The sequence below is a fragment of the Vipera berus genome, assembly GCF_964194415.1.
Source record: "Vipera berus genome assembly, chromosome: 5".
NCBI lineage: Eukaryota > Metazoa > Chordata > Lepidosauria > Squamata > Viperidae > Vipera > Vipera berus.
The window spans coordinates 11988940-12008829 of record NC_138207.1 but is presented as its reverse complement, the minus strand read 5'-3'; the positions used below and the strand labels follow the sequence as shown (position 1 = coordinate 12008829).

Below are 19890 nucleotides of genomic sequence, written 5' to 3'. Positions count from 1 at the left end.
TGATCAATAAATGTTCACGTGGGAATTAATTCCATTGTATTCCATTTGAAGCTCAATCTTGAGGTGTGCACTGGACTGCAGATTCTTTATGCAAAAACATTTCTTCCCTTCTGAAAAGAAAACCTAGAGTGTCAAATTTGAAGAGAAATTATAGATAGGGTACAAATTATAGGATATAATTATAGAGTATAACTATAAATTACAGGGTAGATAGGAGCTTTTCAGAGACTCCTGTTTTTGCTCTCCATTTTATCTTTCATAGTTGTTTGTTTTCATTTCTGATTATTTCTAATTTTAAGTTTCTTTGGAAGATGAAACAATAACACAGGAATTCTTTAATCCTTAATTGGAAAAAGTATCTTTACAAAGTAAAACATCATATATCTTGGAAATGTATTCTGACAGAACGTATAAATTGAAGGTCAGCATGACATCTTCGATTAGATGCCTGCTGCTGAATGATCAATTTGAATGAAGTTAGGAGATTTTGTTAAGCATCTTCTTTGCACTTGGATCCCAGACAGAATTATGACTCTTTGAATCTGCGAGTCAATTAAAACCCAGAAATCTTTATTTCTGAAGTGAAGTTCAGAAGTTCCCTGGTGGCTTGTCTAAGGCTTGTCTAATCTGCAAGACAGGAAGTAAAATAAAGTAAAAAGGGGAGATCAAATGCTATTTCAAGCATCAGTTCTTAAAATGATGGTAAATAGTTCTTCTGTGGGCGTCTTAGAGGCAGTTCTGCAGAAGAAGGAAAGTAATGAAGCTGTATTCTTTGCCAAGTTGATGAATAAGTAGCTGTTCCCCAAAGGTCTTTCAATAGATCTGTGTCTGTCTATATCGACTCTACCATGAATTAATGGATTACAGGGTCGAAAAAAGGGAATGTGCGTGTGTATACATACATACATATCTATCTATCTCCATATTGGTATCTCTATTTTAGGAGAAACAATTTTTCCACAAAGTGAACGAAAAACTTTCTAAACCAAACATTTTCATCCTGAACAATCGCTGGGATGCTTCTGCATCAGAACCTGAATACATGGAAGATGTGAGTTACCGATTTGTAATTTTCTCAGAAAGGGCAGTTTAAGGGGTGCTTAGATTGGCACTTAAGACTTCAAAATTTATTTAAGGTGACAGTCAAGGAAATCCCATAAATTCACAGCTTGTCTTCCCCAAGGAAGCCACTCAGGAGGTTGTGTAGACAAATTAGAAATTGGTTTTTTTTGTGTTTGGTAAATGTACAGGAGACTTGATCGGTGATCCTATGCCACTATTGTTGTCCTTTTGCAGGTACGCAAGCAGCACATGGAGCGTTGCCTCACTTTCTTGGTGGATGAGCTCAGGGTGGTAGACCGTTCTGAAGCCCAAAATCGAATTTTCTTTGTTTCAGCCAAGGAAGTTCTCAGTGCAAGGAAACACAAAGCTCAGGGCATGCCTGAGGGAGGTGTGTATTGTTTGTTAGGCCCACTTTCTAGTGGTCACGGTCCTTAACCTCTTTTGAAGGCTGGCTATTTTTTTCCCCCCTAGAAGCACCCATGTTGTAAAAAGAGTCCTGCATCTTCAAGAAATGCCCGTTCATCAACTCTGTTTTGTGCTCTTGTAGGTGGTGCAATCGCCGAGGGATTTCAGGCACGGTTCCAGGAATTCCAGCACTTTGAAAAAATATTTGAGGTAAACTTCCAGAGTATCTTAAGTCAGATTGAAGGGACCTATGTATATGATATCATTCGTAGGTCTGTTCATTCCAGGATTATCTCCAGAAAGAAATTTATCACAAGCTTGGTGTGTTTGCTTAGAGAGTCAGAAGGGAGCTGCTTTCAAATAATTATGACTCTTACATTCAGCCGTCCTGCTAAGAATGTTGCATTAGTGCAACGTGTAGTTCCATTCTCTTCCAGTGACTACCTTGTACATCGGAAAGTCAAGAGAACCCAACTGTTTTTCTATCATGGAGTAATGAAGATACTTCTAGCTTAGGCCTATTAAGTGTCTATGCCCATGGTGGCGAACCTGTGGCACGGGTGCCACAGGTGGCACGCAAAGCTCTCTGTGGGCACGCATGCTGTCACCCCAGTCCTAGGCCTTCAGCTGGGTTTTATAAAACCTTTTCGCTTTAGGCCTCCATATACCAAAAAGAAAGGTTCAATCAATCAATCAATTTCAACTTCTCATGGGGGAAAAAAAAGTTCTCGCAAAGTTGGAATTGATTGATTGAACTTTTTAGTCCCACCCAGTCTGCAGCTACCATTGCAGCCATGCCCACCCAATGGGCCACGCCCACCCAATTAGCCACACCCACCCAAAGGGCCACATGCACCCAGCACCCGATCATACATAAGTGGGTTTTGGGTTGCAGTTTGGGCAGTCGGTCTCTAAAAGGTTCGCCATCAGTGGTCTATGCCAGGGCTTTTCAACCTTTTCACCCATTGTACCACTTTTAGGATATGGCAACATCCGAGTACCACCAGTCACCTAGGAAGGTGTCAAAAACATGATGACCAAAAAAAAAAAGGAAAAAAGTGATGAAGTTCAGGTAGTCCTCGACTTACAACAGTTCACTTAGTGACTGTTCAAAATTACAATGGCACTGAAAAAAGTGCCCCCCAAGCCACAGCCGAGCAAGACACCTGCCTGCCCGCCCGGCAGCACTCTTCCTCCTGACCGAGGTTTTCATTGTTGTTAGCATTTCTGTTGAGGATTGGCAGCGGGGGTGGGGTGGGGGGTGTTTGTTTTTTATTCCCCCCCCCCCTCTGCTGGGTGGTTGCAGCAGGTTTTGGTCACTTCACATGACCCTGGGACACTGTGAACATCACAAATATGAATCAGTTGCCAAGCATCTGAATGTAAATCACAAGACCCTGGAGATGCTGCAACATTCCAGCTGATTGGCGCTTCTTCTGGGCTCAGCAGAAGCACCGGGATCAGCGCCGAGCTCCAGCTGGAGCCTGGCACTTCCACTGAGCTCTGACAGCCATGCAGCTCCAGCCATCTCTTGCTCAAGATTGTGTGGTGCTGCCACCGGTTCAGCTCATTCCCCTCCCCCACTACCACTTTTCTAGGATGGTCACATACCACCTGCCAGGTGCCAATGTACCACAGGTGGTACCCGTACCACTGGTTGAAAAGCCCTGGTCTATGCTATTCAGGTCTGAAGTGTTTTTTTTTTCCTGGGGAAACACACTTTCTTTTTTTCAGATTCATGACGTAACTGGCTTCTGTCTCCCTCCCTAAATGTTTTACTCTTTGAGTATGATAACAACGGATGTACTTCCTGTATCCGATATTTGGCAGCCAAAAGTGAATTTGTATTATAATCATTCTTAAAATGCTCCTGGGGTCTGCGGGATGGGCAGCCAATGGTAAGGGATGCTCTTCATTATAGTATGGGGAAATTTGGAGGATCACCATTTCCTTCCCTGTTCTAGAAGGCAGCAAAGGTTGGTGTGAGACATTCCAGAAGAAGCATCACAAGTCTCACAAAATAAGAACTAGCCTGATCCTTGTTGGCTTGCGTGAGACCCTTAAATGCCATTTTATTTTAGTAAGGCTGGCTAAAAAAAGGAGAAGCTGGATGGCCATGTTTGTATTGTTGACTATCATTGATCTTGTTGCTTATGCCACTATGTCATATTATTGCTTTGTCTTTTTTGTGGCAGTCCAGCCAGCATCGCCATTGATTGAGGTAGTTTGCAAATACCATTTTAGATATAAAAGGAGGAGGAGGAGGAGACGCGCCACAATCATGTTTTTCCCTGATTCAGTTCCTGTCAAGCTTCAGGGATTGAATCCTTGACTAAGAAGGAACTTGAGTGTCCTCTCGAAAGAACTGTAGTGTTATGAATGCTTTGCTAATGCCTTTTCTAGGAACACAACCCAGAATCTTCTCTTTGCGTGAAAATCAATTCTCAGCATCTCTGTGGAGAAATATGGAGCGGGTGGAGTGGAGGAAAATTTGGGGAAAAAAAGCGGGGGCTGAAGGGCTGTAGACATCTACAAGAGAAAAAAACTAACCAACTCAATAGCCAGGCAGCCTGCAGACAGAGCTGTAATGGCGCAGTGGTTAGAATACAGTATTGCAGGCTAACTCTGCATTCCACTGCCGAGAGTTCGATCCTGACCGGCTCAAAGTTGACTCAGTCTTCCAGCCTTCTGAGGACTGGTAAAATGAGGACCCGGATTGTCTGGGGCAATATGCTGACTCTGTAAACTGCTTAGAGCAGTGATGGTGAACCTTTTAGAGACCGAGTGCCCAAACTGCAACCCCAAACCCACATTTATCGCTGGGTGCCAGGTGGGTGTGGCCTGCTGGGTGGGCATGGGTGTGGTGGTCATGGAAGATTGGGTGAGTGTGGCCAAGGTAGATGTGGGGAGGGACACCTGTGGGTGGTGGGTAGGGTTGGGTGAGATCCAGTGGGTCTCTGGTAGGTGTGGCGGTAGGCAGGAGGCTCATCCTGCGGGATAAGGCGAGGTAGGGTGGGGATGATATTGCCATGGGGCAAGGCAAGGGCTGGGGCGGCTGCTGCCTGACACCATCGGCCCCCGCACACAGAAGCCAGCGAGCGCATGGGGGCCGACGGTGTCCATCAGTAGCGACAGCCTGCCGGCCTCTCGACTGGCAAACTCTGGGGCTCCGCAGCCCATCGCCAGCAGTTCAGAGAAGCCATCTCTGAGATGGATAGTCGGCTGACAGCTGAGGAAACAATGCAGTGGGTCATGCCTGGGAAAAGGAGAGCATGCGAGGCCAGGAGGGACGGGGGTGGGGGAGGGAAAACAGCCATGCTGGGATACCTCTGGCCACGTGGGGCCTCGGCAAGTTAGCAGGTGGCTGGTTGAAGAGGGACAGTTGCCACCTCTGAGGCATGGCACGAGTGCCCACAGAGAGGGCTATGAGTGCCGCCTCTGGCACCCGTGCCATAGGTTCGCCACCACTGGCTTAGAGGATGCTGTGTAAAGCACTAATGAACTGGTGCAATAAGTCTTAAGTGCTATTGCTATTGTGATACAGTAGATGCGGTCATTTATCATCTCTCAAGACCTGAAGGACCCATGATCATCATCACTGAAGGAAGTACTTAGAAACGTTTCATCTTTTTGTTTGTTTGTTGTGCTTTAGGATTGGCGGTCAGCTTAGAAAGCCAGAACACCTGTATTAAGGCAGGCCTCCGAAAGCCCAGGGAATGGGGCCTACTAGCCAGCCATTCAACTGCCCTCTTTTAGCTGGGCCTGGCTAGAGACGAACTCTTGAACTGTTGGTTGGCAGGGGGTCCTGGCATCTCTCTGTCCTGATCTTGTCAGTGAGGGGGATTGTTTAAACTGATTTGTCTGCTTTTTTATTACTTGCTCTCTCTTTTTCATCCTTGAGGTATGGCTAATGCTTCCCATAGCTTCCTACTACTTTCTTGTTGTAATGTCTGCCTTCTACCTGTTAGCTGACCTGGAATTGGACTTCTCTGCGAATCTTGTCTAGCTCTAACAATGTGCTCTGGTTAAAGTAAATCCCTTGCTTTTTCATTGCTGATTTCTAGATCTACTTCGTCGAGAGTAATGGCTCTTGTCTATTATTTCCATTTTATATTTCCTTTGCTTCTTACTCTTCTTTTGCCAGTAACCCTTATTAAGGTGGAGAGTGTGAGCTGCAATTTTAAGTCCTGTTAAGATTCAAGAGTCTAGGGCAGGGGTAGGCAACCTCGGCTCTTTTATGACTCATGGACTTCAACTCCCAGAATTCCTGAGTCAGCTATGCTGACTCAGGAATTCTGGGAGTTGAAGTCCATGAGTCATAAAAGAGCCGAGGTTGCCTACCCCTGGTCTAGGGGAATGCAGTGAAGAAGAAAAGCAGCTCTTTGTCTTGGTAACCAAGTGAATAAAATATTCAAGGTTTTACTGAACAGCCAGTAACTCTTCAGACGTAAGCCTGTACCTTCTTAATCGAATAGACCCTATTCCAGGGGTCTTCAAACTTGGCCCTTTTATGACTTGTGGACTTCAACTCCCAGAATTTCTCCGAAATTCCGGGAGTTGAAGTCCTCAAGTTATAAAAGGGCCAAGTTTGAAAATCCCTACCCTATTCTATCAACAAAGGATTTTCAAGTATTTAAGAGTCATTATACTCCTCATGCTGCCATAACAACCTGAAGGTGACATTTGGCCTAAGCTGACCAGAGAATAAACTAGAACAGCATTTTTCCAACCTTGGACACTTAATGAAGGGTGGACTTCAACTCCCAGAGTTCCTCAGCCAGGATGGTTAACTGAGGAATTCTGGGAGTTGAAGCCCACCCATCTTCAAATAGTCAAGGTTGAGAAACACTGAAGTAGAAGACCTCCATCCTAATGATGACCCGGTTGTGTCTACCCAGACTTTTTGGCTACCTTGTCTTTATATGAATAACATAAACATCTTGATTTATTACACTTAACCTGAAAACTTCACATGTAGAATTTCTAGATGGCTTTCTTCCGTGAACAGAATCAGATTATTATAGCACCAGCATGGGGGCTAGATCAATATGTCTTCAGCCTGTGGCATGTGGGAGATACTCCAGCTACTATGTATGGATGCAGGGAGCATTAATCCGTTTATGTTCCCCCTTTCTGTGGTTTTTGGGTAAGGACCATCATGCAATGATAGGGTAGGCTGGTCCTCAGTATGGACTGGGAGTGATGGAGACTCCGGAGAGCCAATCCTAAGGTAGATGGCTCTGCATCAGATAAGACTAATAGTTAAACCAGCTACGATCCATAGCATTCAAAAACGAAAGCTGGCAAGTACTTGTAGCTGCAGACTTTCAAGAACGCCCGCACAAGGAAATCCAGATGCATTTATCCAGTCGCAGTCTTCGTAATTGCAGAACATACGCCAAGAGTGTCCACGGTGTGTGTAAAAACAAGTCAAAATGGCGGCCGCTGTGGTGCAGTTGAAGCTCCTCCCACTTTTTACGTGCCTTACATGCCCTGCGGACATTTCTCATATATGCATTCTCATTTTCCCCCTAGCTTCTCAGGAGTGCGTCTAAACTGTAATATAAATCACCCGCAGCGGGCAATTTCTGAGAGATTCCAAAATACTTGCGTTAAGTGGATTTTTTGTTGTTGTTGTTGATTGTTGCCTTTATCGTTCTTTTACTTTCTACACATTACTGTTAGCTAAACGGTAAAAGGAAGCGGAATTTCACTGCTCTAGAGTTGGGGTTTTATTTGCTGTTTGCCACCTTTTCTTTTCGTTTTGTGTTTCTCCCCCACCCCCTTCGCTTTATTTTATACGTATGCATATCTGTAACAGCAGCAGAGCGTTCCCTGAAAGCTCGAAATTCCCAAGTGTTTTGATGATGGAATTGCAGTAATGTGTTGTGACTTGGGCCCCTCGCAGGAGTGTATCTCGCAGTCAGCTGTGAAAACCAAGTTTGAGCAGCACACTATCAGAGCTAAACAGATCCTTGAGACTGTGAAAAACATTATGGACAGCGTAAATGTGGCAGCAGCCCATCAAAGGTAGGCCTCTCCTGTTGTGTTTGCCCTGTTGCCCAAAACTGGACAAAGCCACCAGGTTGCAACGACCTTTCTTCCCTGTTAGTAGGGGGTGAGTAGAGCTGATGAGGAAAGCAGGGTTTGAGACTTTGCCTGTGATACTGGATTTGCCTGTGGCTGAGTTCCTGTAGTCACATGGAAACACAAAACAGTCTCCAAGTCATATTTATTGTTGTTAACATTATTTCTGTACCCCCCCGGCCCCCCCTTCATTGGCGAGCTCACGTTGTTTGCAGGTGAATGATAATTTGAAAACCTTTAAAGTGGGTTGCCAGTTTGGTGTAGCGGTTAAGGTGCCAGGCTGGAAACTGGGAGACTGTGAGTTCTAGTCCTGCCTTGGGCAGGAAGCCAGCTGGGTGACCTTGGGCCAGTCACACACACTCAGTCCTAGGAAACAGGTAATGGCAAACCACTTCTGAAAAACATTGCTAAAAAAAGCTACAGGAAATAGTCCAGAGAGTTGCCAGGAGTCAAAAACTGACATAGGCACTAAATATATAAATATTATAGGCTAGAATCATAGAATCATTGAGTTGCAAGCTGAGCCTGGATGCCAACTAGTCCAACCCTCAATCTTCAACAATAAACGCATTTTAAAGGGGAAAAAAGCATTTTTTTTTCTTTTTCACAACCCTGTAATCCACTAATTCAGCATTGAATCGGAATGACTGAGTGGCATCGGGGCAACTGAGTAGAGCTGAGCATTTACTGGCCGAATGCCCTCCCTGATACCTACACGGAGTTCACAGCAGACGTTTTTTTTTTATCTGTGCCCTGAGAGAGACGCATCTGCCAGCTAACTAGGATTGAAATCTCAACCTTCTGAGTGGGAGGCCGAGCGTCTTCACCACTGGGCCACCATCCCACTCACAGTCCTAGAAAGCAATACAAGTACAAAAAAAAAAGTAAGGTTCCTTTTAGAAGAAGGCAGGCTAGCTCTGGAAATATCCGAGCGAAGAGTCTTGGCTACGGAACCCAGCCACGTGTCCGTTGCAAAAGGAATATGTGCTTGCTCTGTCTGTACCCCTGGCCCTCCACTCCATACTCCATCTCCAGGCCCTGGCTTCCAAGCTAATTAATGGCTGGTTTCTTTTCCTCCCAGACAGGGCCTGAACTGCAACTCTGGGTCACACAATAATCAAAAAGATCTGTGTGTCCCTTTAACATAAACCTTAAGCAGATTGTTCAAAGGAGCAGGAGTTAAGACCAGAGGAGAAACGCAGACTTAAAAGTCGGTTTGAGCTGCAAATTGAGTTGGGTCTCCTTGCCCTTCATTTTGCCTGGAATCTAGCTAGCAGGGTTGGTAGCCCCGTTTATTAGGCTGGGCTTATGTCCCCTAGAGGCTGATGGCTGCTTTCCCCCTGCCTTAGAGTGCATTCAATGGAAGAACGAGAAGACCGGAGGGACAGGCTGGACTTTGTACGAAACCAGCTCAACCTTTTAACAGACGAAGTTAAGAAGAAAATTAAAGATGTAACAGAAGAAGTTGCCAACAAGGTAAAATAGTCAAGAGATCTGGTCCTGGATCCCTCCCTCCCTCCATTCATAGCGCTCAGTTTTCCACACACCTCCCAGAGCAGTAACCCTGGGTGTGTGAATCCATAACTAATACATTCGTCAGGACATTACTAAGCTTTTACCTATGTCGGTACCTGCTGGACCGCTACAAAAATAACATAGGTTAAGATGTTAGGCTAAAAGGAACGCGGTGGCTCAGTGGGTTAGGACGCTGAGCTTGTCGATCAGAAGTTTGGCAGTTTGGCGGGTCGAATCCCGAGTGCTGCGTAACAGAGTGAGCGCCTGTTACTCGTCCCACCATCTGCCAACCTAGCAGTTCGAAAGCACGTAAAAATGCAAGTAGAAAAATGGGGACCACTCCGGTGGGAAGGTAACAGCGTTCCGTGCGCCTTTGGCGTCTAGTCATGCCGGCCACATGACCACGGAGGCGTCCTCGGACAAGCGCTGGCTCTTCGGCTTTGAAACGGAGATGAGCACCGGCCTCTAGAGTCGGAAACGACTAGCACGCATGTGCGGGGGAACCTTTACCTTTACCTAAGATGTTAGGCTACTATCCTGCAACCAAGCCTTTCCTCCATCCCTTTTATTTGGGAAGCGATTACTGGTCTACCCTGCAGGGCTCTAAAGAAGGTTTGAGGATGTAGGGAAAAGATGTCACTCACCTTTCCTCATGCATGTGTCGTGTTTTCCAGGTGTCTTCTGCCATGACTGATGAAATTTGTCGGCTTTCTGTTTTGGTAGATGAGTTTAATTCCGATTTCCATCCGTCTCCACAAGTTTTGAAACTTTACAAAAGTGTAGGTTCTGCCATTGGCTTTCTGTGCCCTCTGTGTGTGTGTGTGTGTGTGTGTGTGTGTGTGTGTGTGTTTTACTCACATATCAGCTACTTGAGCATCACGTGCACTAATTCTTGTGATGTTAATACGTTAATATCGGTCAAAGTTACATAAACTCGCCTTGTGTTGTTTTTTAGTAAAAGGAAGAAGAAGAAAAAAAAATCTAGATTCATGGTAAAGCTCCCGATCTTCCTTTTCACCAGGAACTCAGCAAGCACCTAGAGGAAGGATTGGGAAGGAATCTGGCAGACCGGTGCTCCAGTGAAGTCAACACCTCTATGCATCAATCCCAGCAAGAAATTATTGGTAGAGGAGAACAAACAGATGCTGCCCCTTTTTTCCTCATGCTGCATATTTGGGTTGCTGTATATTGAATTCAAGACCCTTTAGCTTTGGCCTTTGGTGTTTCTAAGTAGGTCTTTGGGTCCAGGCTTTTGGGGAGACAGGCACGTTCGTCTATTTCTGGAAATGGGTTTGATGTGCTTCCCCCCCCCTTTTACTCCATGCTTTTTTTTTCTTTTCTTTTTTATAGAAAATGTGCAGTCCTTGTTGCCTTCAGAGGTCCAGAACAAGCTCCATTTGCTGATTCCGTGCCGGCAGTTTGACTTGAGCTATGATTTGAATTGCAACACCCTCTGCTCCGATTTTCAAGAGGACATCACCTTTCGCTTTTCCCTGGGCTGGACGGCTCTCGTTAGTCGCTTCCTAGGAACTCAGCACGCTCACCGGGTTCTGCTGAGCATGGCCGAGCCCGCTCTCGCAGTGAGTGCCTCAGATGGTTTTGTTCCAGGGCTTGTACAGATGGTCCTCCTGCGTGCAAAGGGCAGAGTAGATTGGAATATTGATGTTCTGTACCAGCCTACTACCGGCCCTGCAGAAAAGGCAGGGACAACCCCTTTACAAGAAGGCAAGAGGCTGGAACTAAGCCTGCCAAATTTATGGACACAAAAGCAAACAGAGCAAAACAAAACACGAACCATGAAACAGGAGCTATTCAAACGGTTGCCTTCAGCAAACCAGCCCTCCCACACATTCCCCTTTTAAACAGTTCAAGGCGTGGCTTCTCTCTGCCTCCTTCCGAGGTGCCCCATTGCCTTCCTCTGTTTACTCCTGCTTGACTGCCTCCTGCGTCGGGCGTCCTTGAACAGGGCCAGCTGTGGGTCATCTTCATCCACGCTGTCAGGCTCACACAGCTGGGTCTGCGTCGTAACTAGATGGGAGGGCCCCGGCTGAGGGCTCTGCGGAGCCTCAAGGCTATCCTCTGCAAGCTCTTCAACACCCCCCTCCTCCTCCTCTGAATCGTCCGACCCAACTGCCAAACCCACAGGCTGACCCTGAATCACAACAATTGGAGATGGATCATTCGGCAGACCAAGTCACAGCTCGTGATTGTGAACAGCTCCCGGAAACAGTGATAGGGAATCTTGTTCGACTGTTCGGATGGATGCCTCTGGTGCAATAGCAGGATATCGTTTTGCACAGAGAATGAGACTCTTTCCCAAAGTTGATCCACTGCATGTCTTCAGATGCACCCACAGTAGCATTTGATTGGCTCACGAATACACGAATGGAGAGCCCTTCTTACAAACCAAGCTGTCTCCAAGTTCCCAAATGCGTAGTTATTCTCCTATAGCTTGGGGAAAATGCTAGGTCCTTTAAAGCAGAGCTCCCCGACCTTTCCAGCTTGGCGGCCCAGAAGGAAAGGGAGGAGCACGGAAATGTGCACCCATGCGGCCCTGCACACGCGGGTGCACGACGGCACTAGCACGTACATGCACATACAACCCCCACACATGCACAGGCGGGCCACTGGCACCTGCATGCAGGTGCAGATGAGCCGCTGGCATCCGCATGACCCCAGCAGCGGTACTAGCCCCCCCATGAATACGCAAATGGGACTGCTAGCGCCCATGCGGTGGCGCTAGCGCAATTGAGGGTCCACGCGCATGTGTGTGCACTCATCAGCCATTCACGCGCGTGCCCCCCCGGCCAAGAGGGCACAGCCCAATACAGGGCCGTGGCCCATAGGTTGGGGACCCCTGCTTTAAAGCCTTGTGGTAGGCTAAAAGTGTCGAGGCCTGCTGAATGTCAGGGGGCAGAGGGTTCCACTGGACAGGGGCTGCCACGGAAAAGACACACCTCTTAGCTCCCATCAGATGATAATGTTTAAGGGAAGGAACTTAGAAACGTGCCCACCCTGACTTGATAAGGTGGGTAGATGTCCTTAGAGAAAGACAGTCCTGCAGGTAGCCATTTAGGTCTTTAAAGGGATGACCAACCCCTTGAAATGCACCTGCCAAAAAACTGGAAACCACTGCCACTCAAGCATCAGAGGTGTTACATGGGCAAACGTAGGGGGCCCCTTTACCAAGGGTCTTCAAACCTGGCCCTTTTATGACTTGTGGACTTCAACTCCCAGAATTCCTCAGCCAGCGTGCCTGGCTGAGGAATTCTGGGAGTTGAAGTACACAAGCCATAAAAGGGCCAAGTTTGAAGACCCCCCTGCCTTTACTGTGCGCACTGCTACATTCTGGACTAGGCGAAGTTTCTGAGTGGCCTTCAAGGGCAGTCCCGTCACGTAGAGCGCAATGCAGCAATCCAGAGAGGTGGTGACCAAGGCATGAGCGTCCGTGAGCAACAGGAGTTTGCATTCTTCTTCCCTAGATTCCCAGGTCTCTCGCCTCTACTCCTTGCACAAGTGCTCCCAGTCTAACCCCGGAGAGTGCCTCGCAGGAGGAGCTGATGTTCTCCTTGGTCAGCAATCTGGCATCGTTGACATCTCGGACTTCCATGACGGTTGTCATCCTTGGTGGTCTGGTGAGTACCACGACCGTCTCTGCCTCCATGGGGAAAACTCTGCTGTGTCTTCCGCCAGCCCTTTCCGCTCAAACAGCTTCTCTTAACCCGGCTCTACTGATCTGGGTTAAGATCTGCCGATCTTCCTTCGGGGGTCTGAGACTGCCCCATCTTTTCCAAAACAAATTTCAGATATCTTTTTATTAGATGGATAGCAAGGTGAACTCTTAGCTATAGAGGGACAAAACTGTTTTTGTTATATCGCGAAGTCACATTATCTGGGCACATTATCCCATCAGACAACTTTTCTCTAGCCATGCAGTTAAAAGCAGACCCATTGCTCTCAGTAGTTGATATTTGGGCTTGCAAAGTCACCCTCCTTGACACCGGTAGATCCTTTTTCAACAGAAAATAAGAAGCTCTCAAGTTAAGTATAGGCAGGCTCCGTAAAGCGAGCAGTCCTCACGTGTATCTAAAGAGAACTTCCCTGTTTAAAAGATGCACATGAAAAAAGGAGGAAAGTCTCTTTTGCAGTTACAAAAATTAAAAATAATGGGCCATTATTAGCTCTATCTGCTCGCTGTGAGGTGCAGCTCCTCTACCTCTAAACTACCACTCGCTCACTGTCTTAACGCTTTTTTATACATAAGTGCCATAGTGAATGTTTTTTTTTCTTCTGATCATGGTTCCTCTGCAAAATGCTGCACTTGTTTCCGTCTCAAATTGTTAATAACTCGAGATTGTTTTCAAAATTCTATGACAGATATAATCTCGTAAGTAGCTATCCTTTTAAAAAGAAAAAAGTAGCAACCCTTCAGATTAAAAAAAAACAGAAATATTACCTTAATAAGCCAACATCTATTGAGTAGTCAGTCAGCTTTGTATTTTTTTTAAAAAAACTCAAGACTGAAAAATTAGGGTCTCATATCCAACCCAAGGAAAGATTGTCGAGCAAATATCAGTAGCAATAGCACTTAGACTTATATACCGCTCCATAGTGCTTTATAGCGCACTGAGCAATTTACAAATTTAGCATTTACATAGTGCTCTCAACAATCTGCGTCCTCATTTTACCAACCACATAAGGTTAAAAGTCAACCTTGAGCTCCATTAGGATTGAACTCTTGGCAGTGGGCAAAGTTTGCCTGCACTATTGCATTCTAACCACTGTGTCACATTTTTCAATTGGAATATTCTTTGATAAAGTGGCTCTCTTCCAGATTTGGAGAACTGTGGGCTGGAAGGTCATCTCTCTTTCGCTGAGTATGTACGGGGTGTTGTATCTCTACGAGAGGTTTACTTGGACAGCGAAGGCCAAAGAGCGGGCTTTCAAGCAACAGTTTGTCAACTATGCTACAGAAAAGCTGCAACAGATCATCAACCTTACCAGCGCCAACTGTAGCCATCAGGTGCAACAGTATGTCTGACCTGTTTTGTAATTGGACTTCCCCTCCCTCTGGTGCCTGTGGTGTATTATCCCTGGACTGCTGATGAATTGGGCTCTGCCATTTTCTCTCCTAGGGAGATGGCCACCACCTTTGCTCGCCTCTGCCAGCAGGTTGATATCACAGAGACCAATCTGGAGAAGGAGATCGAACGATTGACTCAAAAAATTACTCAGCTAGAAAAAATCCAGAACACCTCAAAGCATCTACGGTAATCCCAGGAGCGTCAGTGCCTTGGATGAAAGATCGGGGATATTTGCATAGCAAAGAGTACATTCACTTTCAGTTTCCATTATGTGTGTGTGTGTGTGTGTGTGTGTGTGTGTAAAGTTATGAGTATTTTTATTAGTAGTAGCGTATGGCGTCGTTACAGCAGCCAGGAGACCACGGTGCTATTGCAGAGTAGTAGTTTGGTTTGCCAAGGTACCAGCCGTGTTTTAGGACATACTTGCACGCTTCCCATGGTGCGTCACAGGGGGACGAGCCGACTTCCCATTGGAAAGAAAGACGAGCGGCTTTTCCTGTAGCATCACCCAAGGCCTCTTCCCTTCCCAGAGCTGTTTCGCAAGCGGGTGCCTCAACCAGGGAGGTTCAGAGCTATTAGGAATCTGATTGCCTGCACAAAGCGCCAGCTTATCTCCCCCACTGAAGTGGTACCTATTTTGTCTGCTCACATAGAACGTATTTTCAAACTCTTAAATGGACAGAAGCTGAGGCAAGTCCGGGGAGCTCACCCTGGCCACACAGCGCTAGGGCTCAAACCGCCAGCGCTGAGACCATCTCCAGCTTCATTAAGCCATTGAGCCCCTGCACCTCTTAGTTATGAGAATGAATGGGTATCCATATCTAATTTAGATTCATTTAGCGACATTTTTTATTTTAATTACTTTTTTATTTCAAACACTAATTTACCAGTTTTCCTCCAACTGACTTAGATATCGTTAACGTTTGAGGTCCCCTACTCGATGCCCTCTCAGGGTTGGTGGTTGAATTCCCAAGACTCATGGTCTTGGGCGACTTTAACCTACCGTCCCTGGGAGGATCGTCCGATCTGGCTCGGGAGTTCATGGCTTCCATGGCGGCCATGGACCTGTCGCAAATAATTTCTGGACCGACTCATGAGAGAGGCCACACCCCAGACTTGGTGTTCTTGTCTGGACGGTGGCGCGATGATATCGGTGGGGGTGCCACGACTGTTATGCCCCTGTCATGGACCGATCATCACCTCGTGCGGCTAGACTTCCCCTTTACCACCCCCCGCCGTGGGTGCGCGGTGCCAACCAGATGGTACCGCCCTAGGCGCCTAATGGACCCTGATAGGTTCCAGGCAGCGCTTGGGGACGCACATGCACTCCCTGCTCACAGCTCGGCGGATGCCTTAGTGGAAGCCTGGGAAAAGGCAGCCACGGAGGCTCTGGACCGAGTTGTACCCTTGCGGCCTCTGACCCGGCGCAGATCCCAGCGAGCCCCATGGTTCACCGCGGAGCTCCGGGAGATGAAGCGTCGGAGACGGGGCCTAGAGAGCCGTTGGAGATCCAGTCGATCCGAATCCGACCGATTGCGATTAAGAATCCTCACCAGGTCTTATCTCGCTGCGATAAGGGTGGCAAAATCCAGCTACTTTTCCACCCTCATCGCGTCCGCAGATAATCGCCCGGCTGCCTTGTTCAGGGTGACTCGCTCCCTACTGAACCAAGAGGTGAGGGAGGAACCCTTGCAGGGTCGAGCCGAGGAATTCGGTCAATATCTGCTGGATAAAATTGCTCGGATCCGAACCGGCCTGGACTCCAACTGGGCTGAGCTGGAAGAACAAGGCATGGACAGTCTTGTCGACGTCATCTGGGAGGAATTTGATCCTGTGACTCCTAAGGAAGTGGACAGGATTATGAGGAGGTTGAGCTCCTCCACATGCTTACTGGACCCGTGCCCTTCCTGGCTGGCATATGCAGCTCGAGAGGGGACACAAGGCTGGGTCCTGGCGGTCATCTCCGCTTCTTTGAGTGAGGGTCACTTCCCCACCGCCTTGAAGGAGGCGGTGGTGAGACCTCTCCTCAAGAAGCCCACCTTGGACCCATCCTCACTGAATAACTTTCGTCCAGTCTCCAATCTTCGCTTCCTTGCGAAGGTTGTTGAGAGCGTGGTGGCGCACCAACTCCCTCAGATCCTGGATGAAGCGGTTTATCTAGACCCGTACCAATCGGGCTTCAGGCTGGGCTACAGCACGGAGACGGCATTGGTCGCTCTGATAAATGATCTCTGGAGAGCCCGGGACAGGGGCCATTCCTCTGTCCTAGTCTTATTAGACCTCTCGGCGGCTTTCGATACCATCGACCATGGTATCTTGCTGCGACGCCTCAGGGGACTGGGAGTGGGAGGCACGGTTCTGCGCTGGTTCTCCTCCTTTCTCCAGGGTCGCTCGCAGTCGGTGTTGGCAGGGGGACAGAGGTCGACCCCGAGGCCTCTCGCTTGCGGAGTCCCTCAGGGGTCGGTCCTCTCGCCACTCCTGTTCAACATCTACATGAAACCGCTGGGCGAGATCATTCGCAGCTTTGGAGTAGGGTACCATCAGTATGCTGATGACACCCAGCTTTTCATCTCAACTCCAAACAACATCAGTGATGCCCTCGACGTGATGTCCAGCTGCCTGAAAGCGGTCCGGGAATGGATGGGGAGGAACAGGCTTCAACTGAACCCGGACAAGACTGAATGGCTGTACGTACCGGCAAGCCAGGATACTCAGAACATCCCATCCCTTAACATCGGGGACAAGTTACTACCCCCTGTTGATAGGGCCCGCAACCTGGGTGTCCTCCTTGACTCGCAGCTCTCCCTGGAAGATCACATAGGAGCTGTGACCAAGGGGGCCTTCTCCCGGGTTCGACTAGTTCGCCAATTACGGCCTTATCTGGACCTGGATGCCTTACGTACAGTCACCCATGCTCTTGTGACCTCTCGCCTAGACTATTGTAACGCTCTCTACATGGGGCTGCCCTTGAGATCCACTCGGAAGCTTCAACTGGTGCAAAGTGCAGCGGCACGGACACTCTTGGGAGCCTCCCGATACTCCCATATCACACCTCTCCTCCGTGCGCTGCACTGGCTTCCGGTTGCCTTCCGTGTGAAGTTCAAGGGGCTAACAATGACATACAAAGCCCTACATGGCATGGGTCCGGACTACCTACGGGAGCACCTTCTGCCAATGTCAGCACCCCACCGTCCTGTGCGCTCCCACAGAGAGGGCCTCCTCAGGGTGCCACCGCTCAAGGAATGTCGGCTGGTGGCCCCCAGGGGGAGGGCATTCTCAGTGGGTGCGCCAGCCCTCTGGAACAGCTTACCAACCGAAATCCGGATGGCCCCAGACCTCCGCACCTTCCGACGCGAATTAAAAACTTACCTGTTCCACCAGTCCGGCCTGGCCTGATAGCTCTAATTGGGGTCCCAGCTTGTATTTTACTATTGTTTTTTTCACTATTGTTCATTCTGTATGCCCACCTTATTCTGTACACCGCCCCGAGTCCCTCGGGAGAAGGGCGGTTTATAAAAACAAATAAATAAATAAATAAATAAATAATTATTTCCCTCCTTTTGTTTTGTAGGAAGAAAGCTGTTTATCTTGAAGATGAATTTGACTGTTTTTCAAAAGACTTTCTCCAGAAAAAGAAGGAGTGGAATTGAAAAGATTAGCACGGTTCCCCTCACAGGAATTTAGTCACGTGAATTTTTCCTGCTGCTTTTGACTGTTCCGACTTCTCCATTGCCACCCGGCTGTTCTGATACTTAGGCTATGAATTGTGCCCAAGAACTCAGGAAAGAAGCAGTATTTACTATTGAATCATTTTGCAACTTTTCATAAGATGAACTTATTTGTATTTACTGTAGCATATGAACTTTATTTGGAAATGTAAAAAGAAAAGTATATAAAATAAACAAGAGACCCATAGTATTTTGTATAAATGTTTATAGCTCGAGTCAGCTCCTCTTTTTCTGGGATCCAGGAGAAACTTTTTCTCACTCCAGTTTGATATCATACTGCTATTAACTGCAATTCTCCATGGGAGAGAGCAGTGGTGATTTTTTTTTTCCAAAGACACTTGTATAAACCAATGTAGTAATATAGAGTGTTGCCAATTTTTGAAAGATTTGTAGTGCTTGGATGCAGAGACAAATCAGTTCTCCTGATGCCATTCTGGGATTTTCACTTGGCTGAATGAAAGATGAATTAAATCTTCAAAGTGGCATATTTAAAGCGGTATATTTTTACTAAGGGAATTCCTGACTCAAATCAGATATATCAGAAAGACTGGATGTACTTTCACTATTTTTCAGAGCAGCCTTTCTATGATAGCTGTGTAAGGCAGGCATCATTTTCTGAAAGAAAAAAAAAATCTAAAAAAAACCAGAGAATTGTTATAATTGGTGTGGTAAACAGGACAGTATCTAACCTTACAAAATTGAACATGCCAGTCTGCCACATGCCTAGCAGAAGCATTTTAATTCAGGACTGGTATGCCTGGATAGCTAAAATTGGGTGCAAGTACAGCCCAAATAAGTAATGTGAAGGTTTTTTTGTTTTTTTAAAAAAAATATTCCCAAGATTATAGCTGCTTCAAATGGAACAACAGAGAAGGAAATACTTTCACAGCTGAAATATGTGAGATTTATGTTAGGGTTAGTGGCACAAATCAATTTTGGAAGCCAACACATGGTGTTACTGCTCCATTTATTCCTTCCATGCTGGTGGGATGTCATAATGGTTGACATAACAGAGGACCTCCCTGTTTTTCTACTCATGACTTCAACTGCTCTTGGATTATATCATTAATGTGTTAATCTGGACTACTTAATTCATAATGGACTAATTTTTGCAGCATAATTGACATGGTAGTCATTTTAACTAGGAAAATATCAATAGACATGTTTTTTTAAAAGAAAGTGAGAATTGACTTCAGTTCTTAAAAAAATATTGGGTGCTGTGGTGAGGCTTGGTAAGAGTTCCTAAAATACAAAGGGCTAGTTATTTCATTGGCAGATCTCTCAAATTTCTGCCTTGTTCAGCAACAAGAGTTACTGTTGTATTATTCTGTTTCATTTGAATGTTTAATGTGGAATGCTTCTGTTCTCATGTCAGATCAATACAATGATTGTAAATGGAACCAGAGACATTTGCTGAGATGTTAAACAAAATGACAACTTGAATCATACATCTAAACTGGTTTAAAAATCTGCAGCTGTTTTAAGATCCATTTTTCCTTCCAGGATTTTAGAATTGAAGAAATTTAAAATAGAGCAAGGAAGGTACTGAATAATAACCCTTCTTTCAGGAAAGTCTCTTTAGTAGGGCATAAAAACATCATACATGCATTGTGTACATGTTCATATGGGCTTCTAGAAACTTCTTTAAATGGTAAAACGCTCAGTAGAATCTGGTTGGGACTATTGAAACTTCTAGTGTTTTCAATCATAGCAACTTTTAAGAGATGTGGATTTCAACTCCCAGAATTCCCCAGCCAAGATGAAAAACATTCCAGGTGTCCCACCTTGGGAATTTGTAGACTTCAACTCCCAGAAGTTGATGGGCTGAGGAATTCTGGGAGTTAAAAGTCCACAGGTCTTTCCCAAGGTTGGACACCCCTGCTGTAAACCTTGTTTTAATTTAAGACATTTTGAGGCCGATGCCAATGCTACCAGAAAAGCACTTCCTCATGCAAATGAGTTACCTGGTATAAGTTTTCTACATGAAAGGTGGCAGTCTTGGTATCTTC

The 19890-nt window shown here is 46.5% G+C and overlaps 1 protein-coding gene across 4 annotated transcripts in view; it reads left to right on the top strand.

Moving 5' to 3' along the window:
* MFN1 (mitofusin 1) overlaps positions 1–18364 on the top strand; it is a 29208-nt gene extending 10844 nt beyond the window's left edge. Inside the window, exons 7-18 of one of the 4 annotated variants that reach the window (XR_014026692.1) lie at positions 944–1051; positions 1297–1450; positions 1610–1677; positions 7376–7497; positions 8904–9030; positions 9744–9848; positions 10091–10193; positions 10420–10649; positions 12552–12704; positions 13904–14092; positions 14205–14339; positions 17725–18364. Coding sequence is in view for 2 of the 4 variants with exons in the window: in XM_081329631.1 (XP_081185757.1) it covers positions 944–1051; positions 1297–1450; positions 1610–1677; positions 7376–7497; positions 8904–9030; positions 9744–9848; positions 10091–10193; positions 10420–10649; positions 12552–12704; positions 13904–14100; positions 14205–14339; positions 17725–17803 (1581 nt within the window). In the remaining 2 variants the exon portion in view is untranslated. Of the gene's footprint in view, positions 1–943; positions 1052–1296; positions 1451–1609; positions 1678–7375; positions 7498–8903; positions 9031–9743; positions 9849–10090; positions 10194–10419; positions 10650–12551; positions 12705–13903; positions 14101–14204; positions 14399–17724 lie in introns of those variants that run through there. The other 3 variants (XR_014026693.1, XM_081329631.1, XM_081329632.1) reach the window with 3 other exon arrangements.
* Positions 18365–19890: the final 1526 nt, after the last annotated feature.